The 26,477-nt window shown below is 43.3% G+C and overlaps 1 protein-coding gene and 1 pseudogene across 12 annotated transcripts in view; one reads left to right on the plus strand and one right to left on the minus strand.

The window, feature by feature from the left end:
* The window catches only part of LOC129866058 (acyl-CoA synthetase short-chain family member 3, mitochondrial-like), a 50,672-nt pseudogene extending 47,478 nt beyond the window's left edge, over positions 1-3,194 (plus strand).
* LOC129865055 (liprin-alpha-2-like) overlaps positions 3,102-26,477 on the minus strand; it is a 214,482-nt gene continuing 191,106 nt past the window's right edge. For 7 of the 12 annotated variants that reach the window (XM_055937494.1, XM_055937495.1, XM_055937493.1 and 4 more), the window contains 16 exons: positions 25,466-25,703; positions 23,793-23,822; positions 21,793-21,920; positions 21,358-21,542; positions 18,398-18,482; positions 14,782-14,863; positions 13,349-13,549; positions 11,203-11,268; positions 9,639-9,674; positions 9,264-9,439; positions 9,060-9,157; positions 8,213-8,388; positions 7,695-7,763; positions 7,168-7,321; positions 5,351-5,364; positions 3,102-4,488 (listed from right to left, as the gene is read on the minus strand). In XM_055937494.1, the coding sequence (XP_055793469.1) occupies positions 4,186-4,488; positions 5,351-5,364; positions 7,168-7,321; positions 7,695-7,763; positions 8,213-8,388; positions 9,060-9,157; positions 9,264-9,439; positions 9,639-9,674; positions 11,203-11,268; positions 13,349-13,549; positions 14,782-14,863; positions 18,398-18,482; positions 21,358-21,542; positions 21,793-21,920; positions 23,793-23,822; positions 25,466-25,703 (2,041 nt within the window). In that variant the 3' untranslated portion in view covers positions 3,102-4,185. The other 5 variants (XM_055937501.1, XM_055937500.1, XR_008761310.1 and 2 more) reach the window with 5 other exon arrangements.

Consider the following 26,477-nt stretch of genomic DNA (forward strand, 5'->3'; position numbering starts at 1 on the left):
TAAATAAAAAAGGTTGTGTTGGTTCTGGAAGACAAAGGGGCAATTATTCACCAATAAGAGCACTGGATTATTATTCCTGTACAGCTGCCAATTATCTGGCGAGTCGGTGTTGGATCAATGTAATTCATACTGACAAATTGAATAAAAGTTTGAGGATTATATGAAAGATGAAATTCACTCACGATGTAATAAAATTTAAACAGAAATGGAAAGAAAATATTGCTACTACTAGTAGTATGGAAGACTGTGTCTGTCTCCACAGATATCCCCTACCATTGAGGACCCAGATGTGTACAAGGATATTGAGAAGATGGCAAAACAGGAGCTGAGACCCGCTGGACAGTGACTCTCTAACCTCCTGCTCTAACCCTCCAACTGGGCAGCAGACAGTGCAGAGTCTACCATGAAGGGTGGAATAGAACTGTTCTTCTGACTAGACAGAAAACAGGCAGTTCGCATGAGCTGTATGTACTTTAGCCAACTCCTCTGACTTTCGTTGGCGTGACAACGAACATGGCACAACAGGAGTTGACTATAACACAAGCAGGTTTGAAAACCGGTCACTGTGTATCTTCATTATTCCACTGAAGACACTCCCAATTGTAGACTTAACAGTTACGCCGTCTAACATTACCCAAAGGGAAAAGTCATTCTGAGGGATGGGTGTCACTTCCTCTGTGTGGGGATGACATTGAATAGCCAGGACAAGAAATGACATGAAATAACTTGGTGGTAGACCTTGAACAGTGGTTAACAATCTTGTGAAAATGTGCAGTATATTTACTACTGTGAAATAAAATGTGGGGGGGGAAAAACTTGGTATAGCTATACTTTCAATTCTCTGAGTAAGGCCTAGATTCAATCAGATTAAGTGTTAACCGGCGATAGCCGACATATCGGCGTTGGAGCAGTCAAATTGGTGAGAAGCTACCCTTGATCATTGTCACAAAGCCACACCCATCCCACTCGTGTTAGAAGTTCAGAACGAGAAAGTAGACTATATAGAAATACTGACGCTCAAATTAAATATCATTCAAATAAAATAATGAGGATTTCTATCAGCCTAATCAAGGTGTAGATTACATCTCACATTCCAGTGTTCGAACTTGTAAACAAGGCTGCATGGTATTTCTCTTAATGCAACTTCGTGCAGCCAGTGGCAATGTCCACTTCAGGTATAACGCCAGGAGCTGCTTATGCATTTAACAGCTCTAAATCATTTTCACCTCCGACCCCACCAAAACAACCGCTATGCAGTTTAAAGCTTCTTTGTCATATCCTCATGGTGTTACCAGTAATGGGTACCAATATCAAAGATAGTACATGATGAATATAGGCAGAAACTGCCTCTCCCATAGAAATCCCAGATCACACTTTGTAGCTGATCTCATCTGGTCCAATGGCTGTGTCGCGCCGAACTGCGCATGTGCAAGCGTCCAATCAAAGGCAGTAGAGTTCTTCAATAAATGGACCTGGGACCTCCCCACCTGGACCTGATATGCATAAATAATAAAACAAACTTTTAATTCCAGTTTCCATTGATTTAGATATCTCCTAATTTTTACCACACATGGAATGAGGTAGCTTATTGCCACTTTGATGACAACAACAAGCTCCACTCGTGAAAAGCAAGAGCAGCAGCATACATCATATAATGTATTGCTCTCTCTACTACAGCAGTCGTGTTCGGATCTGTTATACAGTTTCTTGCTCTCTACTGCAGCAGTCGTGTTCGGCTCTGTACAGGCCCTTCTAGACAAGTCAGGTAAAATTACAATCATATCAGATCCGACCCAGACACGTGACATTATTTCGAAATCTGGATCCGGACACTCAGGTCCCGGATAGGGTCTCGGTACTGTGATTCGGGTACGGGTGGATCCGTGGACCTCTAAAAGGCAGTCCTTCGATATAAAGTTGTTTTTGATGAAAATGAAAACGTGTCAGTTTCACTTTCATGAGGTTGTAATAATGTAATAATAATTTCAGCTTCTTAAGACATTGTCTCGAATCTAGGTCTTGCTTTTAGATTTCGAGAAAGTTAACAACTAAGGACGAATTTTCACTTCTCCCATTAACTTCTCAAACCCTGGTCTGGGTCTGCCGAATTTGTTTCGCAAGCATTCCCAGAAGACTCGCGATGTTACGCCTTTGTAAGAGAGTTCCAAACCTCTTTGCCAATAATAACAATTTCCCATCCCTGATCAGACCACTCCCAGACAGTCCTAGCAAAAGTCTTGCTTGAGAAATGGCTTTTTGCTAAGGTCATTTTGTTTCTTTTTGATTGAAAACAATTACAATAAGGTACTTTATTGTTAACCAGAAATTATTTGATATTGAAATTTTTAAAAAGGCTGCATTTGACTTGTAAGCAATTTGGGTCCAGGAAAACATCTGAGCCCTGGGTGTATTCGGGTATGTTAAACACTGAACATTGTAGTTAGAAATAGACTGAATAGAGCTGTCACGATTCCCTATTCAATCTGATAGAAATCTATTGTGTAGAACAAAAATGATTGTCTATCTGAACATTCTGTTACGTTATGCCCTCCTGAAAAGGCTCCTGCAGTTGCTGGAAGGGTCTCCCACCTCATAACTTAGCTTCAGTTTGGGTTCCATCCTCATGCTGCCAACATTTTAATACAATTAATGAAGCTTACTTTATACCTACTTACAGACTTCAACAAACTCCAACCGTACAAATCAAAACCCATTCATATTACTATGATAACATAACCATTTAGCAGTCAACGGAATATCGCTCAAAGCACTAATGATGCCATAACTGAGCTCTGGAGTGGATATTCCACATCCTGCATCTATCATCCATTCTACCTTGTTGATACATTGATATGTTAATAATGTGTTTTGACATATATATATATAATTTTTTTAATTTATATTTATTTATTTGGGGGGGTGGGAATCCCAACCCCCGGTAGGCCGTCATTGTAAATAACAATTTGTTCTTAACGGACTTGCCTAGTTAAATAAAATAAAATGAAATAATTGTCATGTTTATTTTATATCTTATAGTTTAATATGATGAATGGACTCTTCATACTAGAGCTCTGAAGTGAAGCAATGAGTAAAAATAGTCATTTCAACGGCTACTTCACTGACAGTATTTTTTTATTGGCAATGAAAATTTGTTTGATCACCACTTAGTTGACCAAAATACAATTAGTAATGAATAAAAAATGGACACAAAATAAAATGATTCTTTGTTTGTGCAAATCGAGGATGTAAAAGTCAACAAAAAAGTCAAACTTGATCGAGTACTCCAGCAGAAATAACTCAAAGACAGGTAGGAGGGCTGTACAATAGGTTTCCCTGGCAACTCAGACAAAAACAAAGAGTTAACAGTTACACCAATGTCACAGCAAGCAACAGGTTTGTCATTAAAATTCACCTCACTTCGACATGTTCATATACACTCTACGCACACTGAGTTAAGCAGTCTGTCTTTCAGTTATTTCTCAGCGATGCTGAGTCGAACCCCACGACAAAATAAAAAAAGTCCAGCTTGAGTTTCTTCATGTAGGGGTTTATGGTCAAGGTACTGTAGGTGAGTGAGATCATCTGATGAAGAGTGTTCCTGCTGTCAGTTCATCTCTGAGCTCAGTAGCTACAGAGTGGAGTCTATCTTTTAGTCTGTGGCTGTAGTCCAGAGTTTCTGTGGTTGTATCAAAGTGCTTGTCACATCATCAGTAGACGTCACAGTGCGTTTCTGTGTCCTCCCAGAATGCTTTGCTATGAGATGGGCTCAGTCATGATTGTGAGGTGAGGGGCTGGTGGATGGTGACTCAGATACATGGGGCTGTACACACCACTAGAGGGCAGGCTTTACCAGCTGGGGGGAGGGGGGGTCACATGGCGACCAGATGGACAGTCTCTCCAAGGTGAAAACACATTTATCGGCACAATGGAAAATAACTATGTACAAAATGGTCTCTCGGGGAATGATGGAGAAATATTCAAAGAGCAGCATAGTTTAACCAAGGTCATGGACTTGAAATGGGAAGGGGGGGTTTATTTGCACAAACTCTGAATATCTTTTCTTTTTTGTAATATAGATGTGTATATATTTATATATATTTAAAAAACCTCATATTTATATTAATTTACAGATAACCTACACATCTCCTGGTAGAAGAAATACACAGTACATTATGCTTCAACAAGTTATTGTACATGTAAAAGGTAGAAACGGTGACAACAGGACAGACAGAAGGAAAGTAGCACCGGCAGCTGCTGCCCAGGTTTCAGGGGGCCTTGACTTGTAAGTGCAGAGGGGGGCGGCTTGGCAGGAGGCACCCCTCGCTGCTGTCCCCCCCCCCCCCTCTTTTGGGGGGTAGGGTGGGTGGGAGGGTAGGTAGGGGGGTGCTTCTTGGCAGTGCGTCTCGTCAGAATGTTTGTTCCAGGCAGGATGACCCGTCCAGCAGCTCCAAGGTACAGTAAGACCTTCTCTACATACAGTATCTGGACCTGAAAGAGAGGAGGTATGGTTTAATTACACTGTGCCACTGTGAAGCTTTATCCACAGTCACAGTGCAGTTGTCATGAACATGGATTTGATCATATGGGAATTATTGCTGACATTACTAATTGTGTAACATTATCTCATTTGAGACAGATTCATGTAGCTGCCATATATCTCTCTACCTTGACATTCAGGGGTATTCATGTATTTATTAGGGATCCCCATTAGTTCCTGTCAAGGCAGCAGCTACTCTTCCTGGGGTCCAAACACATTAAGGCACTTACATCACACATAAAACTAAATATAAAACAGTACATCATTTAACACTATTACACCACTACATATCTACAATACAAAATGTATAATACCGCCATACTACCTTGGTGTGTCTCTTCACAGTCGCCACTGTTCCATAAGGTGTATTTTGATCTATTTTTATCTGATTCTACTGCTTGCATCAGTTACCTGATGTGGAATAAAGTTCCATGTGTACTGTGGCTGTAGTTGTCTGTGCTGGACAGAGATTAAAGGAGGGACAACAGAGTGAGGCCGCCTCATGCTGCTGCCTTTGACTCCTATCATCTGATCATGAATGCCTGCACTAGAGCAGGGACTCTCCTCTCCAAGCAAACATGGTTATCTGTAAAGACAAGTTACCCTCTCACCCGTTCCAATTTCTCACAGTCATTTGCTGTCCCTGAGCAGAACGACAGATGTAACAGAGAGGGAGAGTTTGTGTGTGAGCATGTGTGTATGTGCAACTGATAGCTTGTACAGGGATAATGTGTGTGACTTACAGCTTACAGTCTCTCTTCTCCTCCCTCAGCAGGAGTAGGTCCTCACTGTAGAGCTGTCCAGACGCTGCACTGCTAAAGGGCCAACTGTAGGGGGAGACAGAGACCCGTCAGTTAGTCACTTAGCTTCAACACCCAGAGTGGGCCCAGGGTCAGTAGATAATGCTATCCAACTTACTTTATGCCCATAACAACTGACACAGGATCAGCTCCCATTGCCCACTGTGAGAGGGACAAACAAATGAGAGAGACAAACAAAACTGACTCGAAACCAGTTGATAAGGGCTAGGAGTACAGTAGACCATACTGTGGATACAACACACTGCACACACACACACGGGAACGAGGTTAGTCAAAATGTCAGCTAGCAAAGCCAAGGCACATTGCATCGCACACTCAGAGGAGGAGTGCACGTGGCCATTTTGAGTGAATCACACCTCGCACAGGAACAAGTCTGATAATGTCATCACCACCACAGACCAGGGACCACAGATAGAGGCAGATACAGGAAGGCAGCTCGATTACACTGGGGACAGAGTGTTAGAGAAGAACTCTGGTCAAAACCTGCAATCGGATGTCAGCGATAGACTTACTTGTATCAGAAGTTGCGTCCATAATTCCGGAGTGAGTTCTGGCATAATGCAGCCTGCTGTACTACAGTCCAGCTGTAACTCACTGGGCCACAATCACAGACGCAAGTTTCAATACATCTCTCATCCCCTTGAAAACGCAAAGATTTTGACCAGCATCCTCTTTTAACAACAGGGCGAGGAGCGACACAAACCGTCAACTGTAAAACATCCATCTTTTCCATCATACATCTTTATTACAGGGCAACTAACATAGCTCAACTAACATAGCTCAACTAACATAGCTCAACTAACATATCTCAACTAACATAGCTCCACTAACATATCTCCACTAACATAGCTCCACTAACATATCTCCACTAACATAGCTCAACTAACATAGCTCCACTAACATATCTCAACTAACATAGCTCCACTAACATATCTCAACTAACATAGCTCAACTAACATATCTCAACTAACATAGCTCCACTAACATATCTCAACTAACATAGCTCAACTAACATAGCTCAACTAACATAGCTCAACTAACATATCTCAACTAACATATGCATAGGGGATTCATTGCTTTAACTTCAAGGGGGCAGCAGCAGAGGCTGCAACTGACAACTACTGTGCTAATAACAGTAACCTGAGTAACAATTACTTGACACACAATATGTCTACTATAAAAACCTGACAACCTTGACAAACAAATGGCCGCCCTTGTAGTTGGCATCAGGGGCAGAACGAAACAGAGGAACAGAGCAGTAGAGGTAGAGAGAGAAGACAGTTGGAGAAGAGAGGAGGTACAGTAGGGTGGACAGCAGGATCCGGGGAGTTTTGGGGGGCGTAAAGGCACACAGGCCAACAGCAGGACACATGGTATAGCGCCAGTATATCTGACCTTGAAACCAGTCCAAATACATGTCGTCAGGACTGTCATCCAGCGCCTCATAGAGCACTGCACACAGAGCAGCAGTCCCAGAGCAGAGAAAATACAGGTATAGTCAGCAACATGCTCCATCCATACACCGATAGACGGGAGAGAGACCCAAGTAAAGAGAGGGGCAAGAGGACCCCCCCCCCAAAACTCTAACACAGAAATGAAATGCATCCAGGTACAATCTTAATCAAATACATTTTGTGGCAGTTAGCCATGTTTGTAAGTGTTTGATGAGTGCAATTTACCATGAAACTTGGCATTTTTAGCAATTCACATTCATCCATGCTAAGTGCCCTAAACTGAAGGCTCTAGTTTAATTGTTAGGTCTACTTTGTGGGGGTCTTGGCCATGCAGGGGGTCTGTGGGGGAGCTCACCTTCGGGGGGTAGCCTACGGGAGTGTGAGCCGGTGGTGACGCGGAAGCCAGCGGGGAGGGTCTCTGCCGAGCCGGGCATCATACTGATCCCATGGACGTCCCGCGAGGGGAACTGCCTCCTCCACGATGGCCCCCGGAGGTCATTATCTTCATACTGACGGACAGACACACAGACAGAGACAGGGGCAGGTTAGGGATTGGGTTTAGAGATGGCAGCCATTATCTTCTCACCAAATAAACTGGTCTGAGAACAGCTTGTGTCTGCATATACAGTAGTGTTTACAGCAACTAACAAATATGACTAATTTCCCAAGGCCTTGTATTTATTTCTCAAACCAACTCTAAGACAATATGAGAGACAAATGAGTGATGGGTGGATCGGGTGGGAAGTGGAAACTGAGGACAGGTCTGAGATGGTGGAAAACAGAGTAATGATTGACAACAAACCCAGGTGTGTGTCTGTCTGCCACGGCCCATCACCCATGGTAACAGCGGGGCTAGCTGTCCGGGTGACAGGAGTCACTCACCTCGTCCAGTCGTCTCTCAGTGCCCAGGGCTAGCAGGTTATTATATTCCCTCTCCAGAATCTGACGTGCCTGGGGAGAGGAAGGGGAAATAGGTCTTATTAGGTACATTTGAAATGGAAGTTGTAGGTCTCTTTATTTGGGGCTCCAGACACTTTCAGTCATTTTGATACCAAGCTAGCATGACCAAACAGCTCTCTGTTGACCTACTGGTCTGGCACTCAGGGTATTATTAGACCTGTTTGAGATGGAAAGACTGAGAAATGAAAAGATGTGTTTGAAGTGTACTGCTAATGATGATCCTCTAAATCATTTATTCTGTCCGGAAAATCAAAAAAAATAAACAATTGAAAACACTGTTCAATTTAACATCATAATTCACTTGCTTTTAGAGAGACAAGACTACGGACACGGACTCTTGGAATGAGACGTTAATGTCTTCCTCTTACGCTAGTATATTATGCATCGCCCTCTTGTGGCGTAACTATGCTATAGCGTGATGGGGGGCAGAGGGATCTGACCTGAGTGCTTTGGTTGGGGATCTGGATGAGCAGCGCCAGGCTGGTGTGGTCAAAGTTGTCGTCGAGGGCGACCAGGGCCCCGTGCACGCCGCTCTCCAGCAGGATGTTGGCATAGTCCTTTAGGCCGATGCTCTGGACCCAGCGAATCACCCGCTCGTTGCTCCACACCAGCACGTCTGGGGCACACAGACATGGTATCACAGTAAGCACAACATGGGTGTTCGGCCACAGACACAGAATATTTCCATGTCTGGTTACATGATGAAGAAAACCTCTGGGCTCTGCTAGATTGGTCCTTACTGACCATCACCTCCTAGCTCTATGACAGGTAGACACTGCTTGGCTATATTTCATAATAGAATGCAATACATACTGTAAACTAAGTGCGCTTCCACAAGTATTATTTGCCTTAGTAATCTGCTAACGAGATTGTAATTAGACACCACTAGAATATATTTCAGCTTAAAGGTCTTCATAATCGTTCCTTGAGCAGTCTTTAAAGAAAAAAGTCCATCCAAAAACGATATTTTGGTATTTTGTTTCATTAATCCATTGTTGACATAGTCCCAAAATGTTATGCTTGTCACCAATCAACTTTTGAAGATACTGTATATAACTTTAAAAATACAGAAATCATCCCCATATGATGGACTTTGCATCATATGATCCTGCGTTTTGCGTCATATGATACTAAATGCATCATACGGGGATGATTTCTGTGTTTTGAAAGTTACATATCTTGAAAATTTGATTGCTGACGATCAAAACATTTTGGGACTATGTCAACAATGGACTAATGAAACAAAAAACAAAATATCATTTTTGGGTGGAATTTTCCTTTAAGTACCTCTCATTTCATGCTGGCTGTGCTCTCTGCGTCTCTCCAGCTCTTTCCTGTCATAGTTGAGCTTCTTCAGACCCATGATACCATACTGCAAACTCGTCCTACAGACATGGGAACATTAGAAAAGCCGATTATTACCACAAAATGAGACTAAACACTCAACTTTCTGATCAAATCCTACATCATGCAGGAGCAGGGCAGGTGTACCTGTGAAAGCTGTCCACCATTTTGAGATGCACCCGGAGGTCTTTCTTGGTGAGGTGGTCCAGCATGCGGGCGTCCACCAGGCACTCCATGAAGTAGCTGCGGTACTGAGGTAGTCCTAGACTGGGCAACCACTCATTCCCTATCCACTCATGGTTCATGTCACCATACGCTAGAGTCTGACAATAATGACAAGGAAACAATTACTTACTGTAGCCCATTGTTCATCTGTACACGATTTTGATTAAGTTTAAAAGTAGCCACATAGACAACTCTGGTGTGTGCCTAGTTAAACAAAGGTTAAATAAAAATAGAGTAACTCTAAATAATCTACAATTCTACTGTTCTAATCCATGAGAGAGACCGCAAATCCTTTACCTGCGCCCAGCTCCCCTCCTCGGACTCCCCGGACCTCTGTCATTGGTCAGGCATGGAAAAGAAACAGTAGCAATATGCATGAGAACATAATAGCAACAGGTCACTGGACTTCATCTATAGTCCAATAGTCTCTACTCTAGCATCAGAGGCTCTTGACTTGCTCAAGTCAGAGCAAAGGCCTCAGATTGTACAGCAAAGTTCTCCCTTGCATATATTCCCCTAACAAACTATTCCAATCTTAAAGTAGAGCTCCATCTAAATATGCATGAAAAATCACTATTCGAGGGAGAGAAAGTGGCCTGTGGGATTTATCTGCAATCTGAGAAGGGAGAATGATTTCCCCCCTTTAGCATGTGAACTGAACTGGCCCCATGGGATAGTAACACAGTTATCCCTTTAGTCCTGGCCTGGGCTGAGCTGCTGCCAGATTACATTTGATATGGAGACGGGCGCTGCTGCCACATTAGGCCAATCCAACCCCATTTGCACAAAACGCCTGGCACAAATGAGAGCCTTTTTCCCCGTGGTTCGCCCTCCGTGCAATGGTACTGAGTTGGCTATTAGCCTCATTGTGCCTGGCTGTATTAGAGGCAGGGAGAACAGTGGAACAAAGAATAACCTTTATGTTCAAGCTCAAAGAGATCCATTATTACATGTACAGTATAGTGCATAGCTGTCTGTGTCCTAGGGATTGACATGAATGACACATGCAGTGACTAATAATCCTGCAAGCTTTAATCTTGAGACAGAACCAATAGGTTTTAAATGAACATGTTTGGAATATACTGTATCAATTAGCAGACCTGTATCTGATTTGATGTAGCTTCTTACACTGCTCTTGTAAGGTGAATCCTATGTACAATCAGCTGATCACTGTCAGGTTTAAAAGGATGACATTGCTAATAGAAAAAAATCTGTCTTGACATGTGCTGTATCTAATCAACATCTGGCTGAAACATACCATAAACACAGGTAATATAGGGTAACTACAGTATGGTACCCAAGGGCAACGCAGCTTCCTGAACCATAGCAGTAACACCAACACATACTGGTAAATATAGGGCAGTGCACCAGTCATTCCAATTAAAACGCCTTCTTTACCCACTATAATGAAAGGGAGAACTGAGCATGGATGTGATGTGATGCAGTCTAACCACATTATCAACAAACCTACTGTTATTCAATCTCCCTACCCTCCAAATCCTATTCTGGGGAAAAATATGTTTTATTGTCACATACACCAGATAGGTGCAGTGAAATTGAAGTGAAGTTTTACAGGGTCAGTCATAGTAGTACAGCGCCTCTGGAGCAAATCAGGGTGAAGTGCCTTACACAAGGGCACAATGACAGATTCTTCACCTTGTCGGCTCGGGTATTCGAACCAGTGACCTTTTGGTTACTGGCCCACTGCTCTAACTGCTAGGTTACCTGCCGTCCTCAGTACAGGCCTCAGTAAAGCAGCCATTGACAGGTCTCAACACTGCAGTGAAAGCAAGAAAAGAGGGAACCAGAGAGAGGAAGTGAGTGAGAGCAGAGAAGAGGTAAAATGAGAGGAAGGACTAACCGTTTTCGAGGAGGGTGCTGCGAGGGTCTCCATTTCCTCGTGGGTCACCCATACATTGCCTGACGGCTAGGAGTGCGGTGCCCAAGAGAAGACAGCAGCAGCAGCAGTAGTCCGCCAGGAGGGGCAAGCAGTATTAAAGAAGAAGAGCAGCACCACTGTAAGCCAATAGTGTTATAGCATCATGGTCAGATGATGAGCAGGCCCGCCCCTCTGGGGTCAAAGGGCACGCACAGTACACAAACAAACACAGACACAAAACAGCACATAACACAGGAGCAGCCCACCTACACAGGTGCAACACATACAGGCCAAAGAAACACATTTACCATGCATGACAGGACTGGTTCACCATAAGCTAGTGTAGTAGTGGATTAGTACAGGGTTTTGGAGCAAACAGACACAAATACAAACATATCCACCTCAGTCTAGTTTGATATACCTCAGTGTACCACACTGTTAAACCCCTTTCTAACAAACTCAGTCTAGTTTGATATACCTCAGTGTACCACACCGTTAACCCCCTTTCTAACAGACTCAGTCTAGTTTGATATACCTCAGTGTACCACACGGTTAAACCCCTTTCTAACAGACTCAGTCTAGTTTGATATACCTCAGTGTACCACACTGTTAAACCCCTTTCTAACACACTCAGTCTAGTTTGATATACCTCAGTGTACCACACTGTTAAACCCCTTTCTAACAGACTCAGTCTAGTTTGATATACCTCAGTGTACCACACGGTTAAACCCCTTTCTAACACACTCAGTCTAGTTTGATATACCTCAGTGTACCACACTGTTAAACCCCTTTCTAACAGACTCAGTCTAGTTTGATATACCTCAGTGTACCACACTGTTAAACCCCTTTCTAACAGACTCAGTCTAGTTTGATATACCTCAGTGTACCACACCGTTAAACCCCATTCCAACCCATTCTAATCTGTTGTTGATTCTAATTTTAGCAGCCATGATTGCTGTGCTTTGCAGCCCCCCTGGATCAAGCTGTCATGACCTAGATAAGAACACTTGAGGGGATGACAATCTCTATTAAAGACACCGTATTAAAGGGCTGCTCATGCATGCTTGTTTCACACTATAGAGCCAAGCCAAGCCCAGCTGTACTGGGCAGCACAGTACGGTTCGGGTCGGCCCCATAGGGTGAATCAGACGTCACTGTCTGTGAGCTTAAAGGCAGCAGAATAACCAGTCCTGTGACTGGTTGAATAAAGAAGTCTGCTCCCTACCCCACCTTTCCCCCGTCAGTGTTCTGCTTGTCAGACACTTCCCCTGCATTACAGGGTTGATTAACCCGGAGTGTAAACTTAAAGTGGTCATTTGGTTCAGAGGGGCAGGGAACTGACCACCAGTCACAGCAGGAGGCACCAGGGCAGAGGGGGGTCTATAGAGTCATATTCCCAGAGTTCACTGCTCCTTGATGAAAGATTCATGAGCAGTTTAAGTGTGTGTGTGTGTGTGAATGTGAATGTGATAAAGCTACATAGAATAAACCGTTTGTAGCATTAAGCTCAGCAGGTTCCTCAGAGGTTACATGAAATCACCATGACAACTCGGAGCTGTGAAACAGACTGAGGTATAAAATAGCTGTTGGTGTGGTAAATTAGAGTAAATGCTGCAGAGCTGAATTAAGTGCATGAGTTGACTGACACTACTGAGTGATAAACAAGCCTTAAGTGGTTTCCTCCCATTCTCTCCAACATTCAGTTACCAACACAAAGGATAGAGATGCTACACAAGTTAGGTTCTCTGACCGTGCAGGCGTTACAATGCAAACTAGCAGAAATAGCTTCTTGAGTGTCTTTACCCTTGAAGACTATACCGTCTGTGTGTATGTATGCGTGCATATCGGAGTCAAGAACGTGCCGTAAGCTCACTCAAAATGTCACCGGTGGAGCTATCGAATAGGATGCTTTTTCTATAGCTCAATGTGTTTGTTGTCAAGCAGGCGGTCACGTGTGTTGGTGTGGTAGAGGAGCCTGGTTAAAGCCCAGTCAGAGGCAGGTTCAGGGAGGCGGCGCTATATGCTAAGCTAACACTGACGGCAGTTACATTCATGAGTGTGTGTGGGGGTGTGTGTGTGTGTGTGTGTGTGTGTGTGTGTGCGTGTGTGTGTGTCAATGGATACTCACGGTTCTGGAGGTTGGCGGGGCAGATGGACTGGTGAGGGAGACCATCTCCTGGATGGCCAGGCGTAGTTTGAGGCGGTGCAGGGGGTTACTGATGCCAATCTCCCTCTGGATCTCTGTGTCCGACAGGGCAGACATGATGGCACCGCTCTTCACGTTGGCACGACATGCTGCCACGTACCAGGCGGGCATCCCCAGCCACAACTGAAACAGGAGGAGGAAGACCATTTGTGGTTTCATGTAAAGTAGCGAGTGAGCTTGTTTTTATAAATGATAGGTGATGTGGTGGGAGAACTTGTCTACCATCCTTACTTATGGTAGACAAGTTGTGTAGCGCTTCCTTGTTTTAATAAAGATCTATTGAGAAACAGTAGGGGGCAGTCATGGTTGAAATGTTCACCTTGTATGTTCAAGCATGTTCTATCATACTTAAATGAGGAAAAACTGAATACAGACATAGGATATTTCAATGAAGACAGAAAATAAACTGTGATGATTCATTGATAGGCAACGCATTCATTTATTTAATGAATACCCATGTTAATATTAAACAACATCACCATGGCCTTTATGAGGTGTAATGTCAAGCAATTGCAAGCTGGGGAGTACATGGCATAGTAAATCACAGAGTAGACCTTTACCAACAGCCTCTGAGGCTTCCACCAAGGTGACATCAAAATCTGGGACATTGTCTCCCATAATATCATTGAGATCCAGATTCAACACACTGCTGGTCCCATAGGCCCAACACCAGAGTGTTTCCCAACTCCACTCTTCCAGTATCCCCAACAGCACACAGTGTTGTTACAGCCGAGGACAAACACACCTCATTCAACTCATTGAGGGCTTGATGATCAGTTGACCAGTTGTAGCAGGTGTGCTTGTCCAGGGCTACAATAAAAATGAGTACTGTTGGGGGTACTGGAGGACTGGAGTTGGGGAAACACTGGATTAGATAATAGACTTAATATAATAAAGCACAAAGAGTAATGTCAGCCGGAGGCGTAATCATTTTATAATAACTCTCGGTAACATGCTGACTACGGCACTGGAGTTCCCCGGGTCGTAATTACAACACAATACATCCAACGATTATGTAACAGCACTGTGTCCATGTTTTGATTTAAGGAAAGTAGCTGGTTTGCATTTCAAAATGCTGTATTAGAAAGGGTGACCATTAGGCTGAGGTAAGGCATCGGGTAATTGATTTGAAATGTGAAACATCATCAACGGTCAGAGGTTACAGGATAATGGGTGTCGTATCTCAGGTGAATGCTGAGTGTGCAGACTGGGGAGTCAAGGAGGAATAGACCACCTCACCGGGGCGGAGAATATTATCTTCTTCACAGAGTGGGAGTCTGGCACAGACCTTGTAAATCTATCCCAGAGGCGGGAGGATTGAGAATGGCTCCAGGCCAGAGTAGAGGAGTGCCTACCTCCAGCCAGGCCACCACTGTGGGGCCGTCCCATTGGGCGAAAGGTAAGCCTTTCCTCCTCGCCTCTTCCAACAGCTCGTGCCTGAGGGCGGGAGCAGAGACATGGGATTAATGCACTGCACACACACATATACTGAGACACTCACCCCCCCCCCCTCACACAAGGCACTAGTATTACACCGAGATTGTGTGTGTGTGTTCACTGTACAGTGCCACGCACTTTATCTCTCACAGGCCAGAGCTTTCTGAAAGGGCACGACCTTATCATAAATCAATCTCTCCACACACACACTGCATGTAAAATGAGTACGCTCTCTCTCTGCCGCTAGCTCTCTCTCTCTCTCTGCCTCTATCTCTGTCTGCCTCTCTCTCCCCCCTCTCTCTGCTGCTCTGCCTCTTTCTCTCTCTTTCTCTCTCTGCCCCTCTCTCTCTCACCATCTGGTCCAGACACACCTTCAAGGGACAGCTAGGGCTGCTGGGCTGCTCACTGAAGCCTGACTTTGATTTGCTAATCTGAAGAACCACAAATCTCCATTTGTCTCTGTGCTGCAGCTGGGAATGTATTACTACTGCTGAGATACTAACCACAGAGAGACTGGGCTTTTTCTGCTGACTGCGATACCCTTTTGAGAGTCTTGCTGAATGTATTCTGTATTCATCTTTAAATCGTGTCTGGCGTCTTTATTCACATTCTTAAAAAAAAAAAAAAGGTAATACTTAATTTGTGTGGCGGTGGAAGTGTTCAATAGGTAAACTAAGATGGCCCAAGTGAAATAGAGAAATGTGTTATTTGTGCACCACTTTGAAAGCTGTCCTAAGCACTCCTGCCGCCATACTCAGCTCAGAGTAAATTGCACCTTATCTAGGGAGAGCAGAGGAGAGGAGGTAGATGTTCTCTTTACTCAGTCATGTACCAGGATATTTGTAACATGCTGTTTCCTGCGACACCAACTCTGTTAGGCAGAGTGAGAGACAGAACTGATGAACAGTCTATATAAATGTGTGTTTGGGGTATGTGTGTGTGTGTGTCTCATCTTTATTGCTGTGTGCACACTGCTAACTAAGGGAGTTGGGGAGCAGATGGGTGGTACGCCTGTGGTGTAGAAAAGAACCAGAGAGGCTACGCTAGAGAGATACCCAACTGTGGAACGCTACTTCCTGAAGACAGTTGATAGTGTCTGATTGGTCTAAGAGTCTGAATATAGAGAGGGCCTGTTGAGCTGATAAATACATAACTCACACAACATGCTACACACAAAAACAGACTTCTGAAGATACAATTCTATTCAGTGAACAGAATACTTCATGAGAGGTCGAAGGCAGAAACTAGTTCCTGAGTGCAGCTCAAATGTCTTCCATCTGGAGACATAGTGGCCAACATGAGGCATATGGAGAAAAGGCATGTGACACATTATGTATGTGACTTGGTCAGAGTTGAAGGCCTCAGTGCAGAGAAAGGGCACTTGAATACACCATACAAAGACTGAATGGACTGACACACAACATAGGAGATGTGTCCATTGATATCAATCAATTTTTTTCCCATTCAATGTCGTGTCAATACAACAGGCATATAGATAGATATGTTCATGTTAGGTTCTAATGCATGAAATATACATCCACTGAACATAGCTGGGAAAGGAAGGAAACAGTTATGACAAAGAAAATAAAACAACAAGGTATGACGCCCCATAACCCGGTATCAGAACCGGTTATATCTCACAGTCACAGATATAGAAACACGCACAAGGAAGGAGGAAGGTATTGGACATTCCAAGTATAAAAATCAACCCCATTAACGGGTGACGGCACACATTCTTTGTCCAGCCATGGATGCAGCCGACACTGCACTGTGGGGAAGAAACATTTTATACGGTAAATGAAAAGATAGAAAGATCGAAAGGAAGAACGATAGCTAGAAAGCAAGGGGTCATTAACAGCCATAGAGGGTCAGAGTGACGTCAGCTTTGGCACCGGCCATTGGGAGGGGGACAGATGGATGGACAGAGAGGTGGACAGACGGCACAGCGCTGACAATGGAGGTGTCCAGGTGTCACACTGTCAGGTTTCACAACTTACCCGCTTCTTTAGTCACATGATGAGAGGGAGGGAGGAAGAGTACAAGGAGAGAGAGAGAGGAAGAGTACAAGGAGAGAGAGAGAGGAAGAGAAAGTGACGGGAGACAAAAAGTGCACAAATGTTAATGAGTTAACAGCCCCCCCCCCCCCCCCCCCCCTACCACCTTGCCCCCAAACACACACGAATGCACAAACACACACACACACACACACTGCCCATACATGCACGGACACATATTCAAACACACACACACATGGACGTAGGCACACACACACACACACACACTGCAAAATAGAAACAGGCTCTCAAGTAGACAGGTGACAAGAGCTTTTCCAAAGACTGACATTAGAACAGTAGAATGACAAGTCAAAGAGTAGTATTGGTTAGCAAAAGAAAAGCCACTTTCTTCTTCTCTTTGGGTTGATGCAGCTTTTTACAGCATCGCGTGCAGGCAGACGAAAGATAATGCACTTGGGGCAAGACACCTGCAATGCATTGGTTCACATTCTTCACAGGAACAAACCAGCCAAATGCCAAACATTACCCAACACATCACACATACACAACACATCAGCAATGAACCAATGAACGATCACGATATTGACCAGGCTGAAAATGTCAATGTAAATTCAGCAGGCAGTTCAATAGCATGCATTGGAGGAGAGCATCAAGATGCAAAGCGGTCCACTTCCTGGAAAACTGGAGAATCGACCCCAAATAGAACACAGTCGTCATCATCATAATACCTTCTATTGATCATCTGTAAGGGTGGGAAAGTTATTTGTCATGACAAGTCAAAGCTCGCCTACAGAGAACTCATTTGTCATTTGGCACTGACACGGTAGACACATACATCCCCAGTTGAAAGGAGAGGAAACTTGCACATGAGGGAACCCCCGTGTTTTGTCGTTCATGTGTGGGTTTAAAGGAGGACTATATCTGGAAAACCAAACCAAAAGAATGAACTAAGAATCGTAGGCCTACAATGTGTGACATGAATAGACTTCTAACCCAATCAATAGTCTGACTGTGTGTTTGGTTAGGGGGGATCCCTCTATTGTACGTTTATTCAGGTTCCTGGTCTGTATTGATCCTCTCTCTGCTGGAGAGTGAGAGTATTGGAGATGTATCTTCTATCCAGCCACATGTGGAACTGCCTCCTATACAGGGAAAGGACTAATGAAACCCCACAGGGATTCCTCACCAGCCACTGTGTACAGGGTCAAAGGTTGGAAACAAGATAATGATCTCTATTCAGATGTACTATAGACAGACACTGCTGTCTGGTACATAAAAAGGTGTGTGTATCATAACACTTTACTACAGTAGTGTCATGTACCGTAGATTAACACAGGGGGGTGTTAGTACTGGTGTGGTACATTGCCCAGTGTTTCCAGTGACACAGGTCTGATTTATCTCCCACTGGCTGTGATGTGAGCCAATCGAGTATTATTGAGCGCAAGGTTGCTGTTTGTTTGGGGTGAAATGCTGTGGTGGCAGGTGTGAGGGGCAGGAGGGGGGTGTTGTGAAAGCTTACTTCTTTTTCAGCCGGCGGTCTTTCTCAGCCTGAGTCCCCAGCTTCCCCACAGCCATGTCCTGACCCAGGTCTGGATCAGACGCTCCTGTGAGAGAGGAAGAATGGGACGTTACTGCACTGCCTGCATGGCTCATAGAAATCATCCAGTGTAGATAGTATCCAGACAGTACTAGCAAGGAGCCACCCTTATCTCCTCTGAATCTGTACTCAACAGAGAGTTTACGCTTTTTCATAGTCACATAATCTACCTCACACAGATGGCAGAGTCAGAGGTGATGTTTGGGTGGTGAGGTGGTAAGTAATAACCTCTGTGACAAGTATCATCTAACATAATACAGGAAGGTTAGGGCCCTCAAAAAGTTCTACAGCTGCACCGTCGAGAGCATCTTGACTGACTGCATCACCACTTCGTATGGCAATTGGGCCAGAACAGTACATCACTGGGGCCAAGCTCCCTGCCATCCAGGATCTCTATATCAGGTAGGCTCAGAGGAAGGCCCAAAAAATTGGGCCTTTGAGACAGCTTCTATCCCTACGCCATAAGACTGCTAAATAGTCAATTAATGGTACCTAAACTATTTACGCTGACTCTATCTTGCACCGACCGTATGCACACCCACTAGACCATATATACACACCATATACACACTCACTAGACTACATATACACACCATATACACACTCACTAGACCATATATACACACTCACTAGACTACATATACACACCATATACACACTCACTAGAGCAAAAACACACCATATACACACTCACTAGACTACATATACACACCATATACACACTCACTAGAGCAAAAACACACCATATACACACTTACTAGACTACATATACACACCATATACACACTCACTAGACTACATATACACACTCACTAGACTGCATATACACACTCACTAGACTATATATACACACCATATACACACTCACTAGACTGCATATACACACCATATACACACTCACTAGACTACATATACACACCATATACACACTCACTAGACTGCATATACACACCATATACACACTCACTAGACTGCATATACACACCATATACACACTCACTAGACTACATATACACACCATATACACACTCACTAGACTGCATATACACACTCACTGGACTATATATACACACTCACTCAGACACACTACACTGTCACTCCCACACAAATCCCTCACACATTTAAACACACACACACACACACACACACACACACACACACACACACACACACACACACACACACACACACACACACACACACACACACACACACACACACACACACACACACACACACACACACACACACACACAATTTGTTGCTGCTACTCTGTTCTTTATTTACTCCTATTATTATCTATCCTGATGTCTAGTCACTTTACCTTGCCTTCATGTACATATCTACCTCAAATACCTTATTATTATCTATCCTGATGCCTAGTCACTTTACTTCATGTACATATCTACCTCAAATACCGTATTATTATCTATCCTGATGCCTAGTCACTTAACCCTGCCTTTATGTACATATCTACCTCAAATACCTTATTATTATCTATCCTGATGCCGAGTCACTTTACTTCATGTACATATCTACCTCAAATACCTTATTATTATCTATCCTGATGCCTAGTCACTTAACCCTGCCTTAATGTACATATCTACCTCAAAAACCTTATTATTATCTATCCTGATGCCTAGTCACTTTACCCTGCCTTCATGTACATATCTACCTCCAATACCTTATTATTATCTATCCTGATGCCTAGTCACTTTACCCTGCCTTCATGTACATATCTATCTATCTGGTACTGGTACTCCCTGTATATATATCCATTATTGATATGGTACTGGTACTCCCTGTATATAGATCCATTATTGATATGGTACTGGTTCTCCCTGTATATAGATCCATTATTGATCTGGTACTGGTACTCCCTGTATATAGATACATTATTGATCTGGTACTGGTACTCCCTGTATATATATCCATTATTGATCTGGTACTGGTACTCCCTGTATATAGATCCATTATTGATCTGGTACTGGTACTCCCTGTATATAAATCCATTATTGATCTGGTACTGGTACTCCCTGTATATAGATCCTTTATTGATCTGGTACTGGTACTCCCTGTATATATATCCATTATTGATCTGGTACTGGTACTCCCTGTATATAGATCCATTATTGATCTGGTACTGGTACTCCCTGTATATAGATCCATTATTGATCTGGTACTGGTACTCCCTGTATATAGATCCATTATTGATCTGGTACTGGTACTCCCTGTATATAGATCCATTATTGATCTGGTACTGGTACTCCCTGTATATAGCTTCATTATTGATCTGGTACTGGTACTCCCTGTATATAGATCCATTATTGATCTGGTACTGGTTCTCCCTGTATATAGATCCATTATCGATCTGGTACTGGTTCTCCCTGTATATAGATCCATTATTGATCTGGTACTGGTACTCCCTGTATATAGATCCATTATTGATCTGGTACTGGTACTCCCTGTATATAACTCTATTATTGATCTGGTACTGGTACTCCCTGTATATAGATCCATTATTGATCTGGTACTGGTACTCCCTGTATATAGCTCTTATTTTACTCCTCTATTTTATTTTTAATCATCATTTATTTTACTCTGAATTGTTTGGAAATGTTCGTAAGCAAGCGTTTGACTGTAAAGTCTACACCTGTTGTATTCGGTGCATGTGATAAATCCAATTTGATTTGAGAAAGTATTATCCCCCTGGCAAGGCACTAAACCCTGCGTGCTCCTGTCAGTCACTCTGGATCAGAACGTCTGATAAACTGCCAAATGACTAAAATGTCAATGTAAATGAATGACTACTCATTAACCAAAGCGTACATAGAACAGATAAAAGAGCAACTCATATCAGAGAGGTGCTGGTAGCCCAGTACCTTGACTCTGCCCGATGGCCTCCCTGTGGGCATGCAGCTGTGCCAGTCTGGTCTTCTCCTTCTTGCCAAACAGGCGTCCGATGGAGGACTTGATGCCCTTCTTCTTGGGCTGCTTGTTGATGGAGTCCTGACTGCTGGCTACGCTGCTCAGAGCACTGGCCTCTGCCTCCAGGTTGGCAGGAATGCTGCAAACACACGCACACATATGCACACACACGCACGCACGCACACACACACACACACATGGTCAAGGAAAAAGATACAACTTGGGTGAGAGATCATTTGTCTCAAACTATCGTCAGGAGAGAGGAGGTGGAGTGTGTGTGTGTGTGTGTGTGTGTGTGTGTGTGTGTGTGTGTGTGTGTGTGTGTGTGTGTGTGTGTGTGTGTGTGTGTGTGTGTGTGTGTGTGTGTGAGCGCTATAAGTGAAACATACCCTCGGGCCTCGTTGTGTGAGGAGGCTGGCAGTGTGCGGGTCATGCGTACGGTCCGTGGCGTGGGGGGAGGGGACGTCTCACACTTGATGGTAGCCTTGTCCTGGCCGTCATCGTCGGTGGCCGCAATCTGACCGTGGAGAGGTGAAGAGACCTGTTAGTAGCTCTTATAAAACTAGTATAGTAACACCTCACACATAAATCTCTACAACACTGTTATTACACTATAGTAACACCTCACACATAAATCTCTACAATACTGTTACTACACTATAGTCACACCTCACACATCAATCTCTACAATACTGTTATTACACTATAATAACACCTCACACATAAATCTCTACAAAACTGTTATTACACTATAGTCACACCTCACACATAAATCTCTACAATACTGTTATTACACTATAGTCACACCTCACACATAACAGTATTGTAGAGATTTATTACACTATAGTAACACCTCACATCAATCTCTACAACACTGTTACTACACTATAGTAACACCTCACACATCAATCTCTACAATACTGTTATTACACTATAATAACACCTCACACATCAATCTCTACAATACTGTTATTACACTATAATAACACCTCACACATCAATCTCTACAACACTGTTGCTACACTATAGTAACACCTCACACATCAATCTCTAGAACACTGTTATTACACTATAGTCACACCTCACACATCAATCTCTATAACACTGTTACTACACTATAGTCACACCTCACACATCAATCTCTATAACACTGTTACTACACTATAGTCACACCTCACATATCAATCTCTACAACACTGTTACTACACTATAATAACACCTCACACATGAATCTCTACAATACTGTTATTACACTATAGTCACACCTCACACATCAATCTCTGTAATACTGTTATTACACTATAGTACCACCTCACACATCAATCTCTGCAACACTGTTATTACACTATAGTAACACTTCACACATCAATCTCTACAATACTGTTATTACACTATAGTCACACCTCACACATCAATTTCTGCAACACTGTTACTACACTATAATAACACCTCACACATCAATCTCTACAATACTGTTATTACACTATAATAACACCTCACACATCAATCTCTACAACACTGTTGCTACACTATAGTCACACCTCACACATCAATCTCTAGAACACTGTTATTACACTATAGTCACACCTCACACATCAATCTCTATAACACTGTTACTACACTATAGTCACACCTCACACATCAATCTCTATAACACTGTTACTACACTATAGTCACACCTCACATATCAATCTCTACAACACTGTTACTACACTATAATAACACCTCACACATCAATCTCTACAATACTGTTATTACACTATAGTCACACCTCACACATCAATCTCTGTAATACTGTTATTACACTATAGTACCACCTCACACATCAATCTCTGCAACACTGTTATTACACTATAGTACCACCTCACACATCAATCTCTGCAACACTGTTATTACACTATAGTCACACCTCACACATCAATCTCTACAATACTTTTAATACACTATAGTAACACTTCACACATCAATCTCTACAATACTGTTATTACACTATAGTCACACCTCACACATCAATCTCTGCAACACTGTTACTACACTATAGTAACACCTCACACATCAATCTCTACAACACTGTTACTACACTATAGTAACACCTCACACATCAATCTCTACAACACTGTTACTACACTATAGTAGCACCTCACATATCAATCTCTGCAACACTGTTACTACACTATAGTAACACCTCACACATCAATCTCTACAACACTGTTACTACACTATAGTAGCACCTCACACATCAATCTCTACAACACTATTGCTTATAGGTCTTCAGAGTCCAATAATGACAAGGATACACCAGATCATGACAGTCATCTACAGGAAGACAGAGGTACTATGAATTTGAAATGTCTAATGTAATAAAATGAACATATCATTAGTACTGTACCTTTCTCCTGTGTTTCCTCAGATCACTGGGCTGCAGGGTGGAGGACAGGAAAGAAAAGGAAAACAGCAGTTTACAGTAAATCAGTAAGATTAAACTAAATGTCCTCCCCCATACAGAAACACCTCATGTATAGTTATAGACATGGCTAGCCGATATACCATCAGGTGGGCACATAACCTGTCAATTACACATTACACCACACAATCAGTTACAGTGATTTATTGACAAAATAACCTGCTTTGTCACTATTCATTTGAGAGGTCAATAAAACCAAAGGCTCATTCTTTAAAAGCCCCTGGGTATTGGCAACAATCTCTGTCTGAGACCGTCTGGCTGGCTGTCTGTCTGGCTGGCTGGCTGATTGGATGGCTGGCTGGTGGAAGGCTGGATGGCTGGATGGATGGCTGGATGGATTGTGGGGATTTGAATACTTTTTGTGCAGTGGAGGATAGAAAAAAAGAGACAGACTCCTTATGATGGGGACATCTGGAGCGCTACAGTCCTGGGTCAGTGTCAGTGTCAGTGTCAGTGTGTGTGTGTGTGTGTGTGTGTGTGTGTGTGTGTGTGTGTGTGTGTGTGTGTGTGTGTGTGTGTGTGTGTGTGTGTGTGTGTGTGTGTGTGTGTGTGTGTGTGTGTGTGTGTGTGTGTGTGTGTGTGTGTGTGTGTGTGTGTGTGTGTGTGTGTGTGTGTGTGTGTGTGTGTGTGAGACAGACAGACAGACAGAGAAAAATCCTCTATCGGCGGCACACACAGTCAACTGATCAATTCATTCTAATGCGTGTATTTCTAGCCTGCCATTCAATAATGTCATCTGGGTATTCATCAGGGCAGACCTTTTTTCCTTGGTAGTATTGTCTCCATCTGAAGCTGGAGCAGCCAGAGCTACACACTAGTAAAAACAACCAATGTACCAAGGCACATGACAGGGACATGTTGCAACAAGCTAACCTAATGTAGACAGTACTTTTATTGACCTAATAGACAGTACTTTTATTGACCTAGCAGACAGTACTTTTATTGACCTAACAGACAGTACTTTTATTGACCTAACAGACAGTACTTTTACTGACCTAACAGACAGTACTTTTATTGCTCAATAGGACAATAGTGGCAAAACATAAAAATCTTCTGAAGTCCTTAAAACATAGTAAACAAACATAGCACAGACTATCACATCCTGGTATCTACAACACACACAAACCAAGCCAAGCTTGATGAAGGAGTAATGAACCCCAGCCAGATAGATTATGCAACTCAATCCATCAAGGAAAGAACACCATCTAAATTAAGTTGAAAGAAAGCCAACACATGCTTTTACAAATGGCTGGCTAATGAAAAAAAATCTATCAGAGCTGCTTTGAAATCTGGTACGGGGTCATTTGAGGTTACTAGTTTACCATCAAATTGAGTTAACTCTCTGTTATAGCATAATCAAGGGCAGCTCAGGTGAAGTAGTCGTATGAGGTCTATTGAAAGAGCAAGGCTGAGAACAAAGAATGAGAGGTCAAACACAGCATACTGAATGCTGATCCCAGGTGCTTCTATTGGCCCTGTCCTGCACCACAATACAGACAGAGCCTGATACGGCTGTGGTAGCCTTCGTCAAGACTGGGATACACTCGTACATACACCCCCCACCACACCCACAGCCCGTCCTGACTCCAGCAGCGTACCAGTGTCATGATACCCATGCGCTCCATGTCTGCGGTGCTGCGGTGGTCCAGCTTGGGGGTGGAGTGTCCGCTGGGCGGGGAGGAAGAGGCCAGGGAGGAGGCGGTGGCTGAGGCGGTGATGGAGGCTCCGGGGTGGTGCATACGGGCCAGGTTGAGACCCTCCAGGCTAACGCTGGCCACACGGTTCTCTATCTCCTCCGCCCGCAGCTCTGTCGACTCCTTCTCCTCCTGGATCAGTCTGGGAGAGAGGGGGAGGCAGAGAGGGAGGGAGGGATTGATCAGACTTATTTCACAGCTGTATTCAGCCACTGAATATATAGAAAGATCATTCACCCAACAGGACTCTGAGAATTCTCAGAATCCCTTGGACCTTTGTGGTTCAATTCTCTGGATGTTCATGGAAATCCCCACTGCAGACCCATAGGGCTCCTCTTAAAGACAAAGCCGGGAGAAAAAAAGTTCATTACCCATAAACCATATAGGCGCACAACACTACCTCACAACACTAATTAATTTAGAATTTAATTCACAAGGCTTCTGCCATCGGAGCTGAAATCGTATTCCAACTCAGCATATTCTTACCCAGAAATCACCCCGATGAGGCATGTCTCTATCGATTGTGCTTATAAGCAAAAAACAATAAAGGCCTTAGGTAAATTAACAACACTTCACTTTAAAATGTCAATTAAGCTTAGGGTTGTGTGAAATAATACTTGGCTAATCCCCAGACAAGAAGATCAGTCCAATATTAACAAGCAAGTAACATGCCTTGTATCTTGAATAAGCCCAAACCAGTAAATACTGTTGTTTGATTTCCAACTGTGTCAGGCTCCCAATGTTAACCAAGTGTTTATCATCTTAATACAATAGATTGTTCTGACAGCTAAGTGGGTAAATGATCAATACTTGAATAAAACTACAGTATATCAGTGTCAGCTCCTCGCAGCTTTTCTAGGTACTGTAACTGGCAGTATCTGAGGTTTGTGTTTAATTCATCTAGACAGGGCATCAC

The sequence above is a fragment of the Salvelinus fontinalis genome, chromosome 11 (genome assembly GCF_029448725.1).
Source record: "Salvelinus fontinalis isolate EN_2023a chromosome 11, ASM2944872v1, whole genome shotgun sequence".
NCBI classification, from domain to species: domain Eukaryota; kingdom Metazoa; phylum Chordata; class Actinopteri; order Salmoniformes; family Salmonidae; genus Salvelinus; species Salvelinus fontinalis.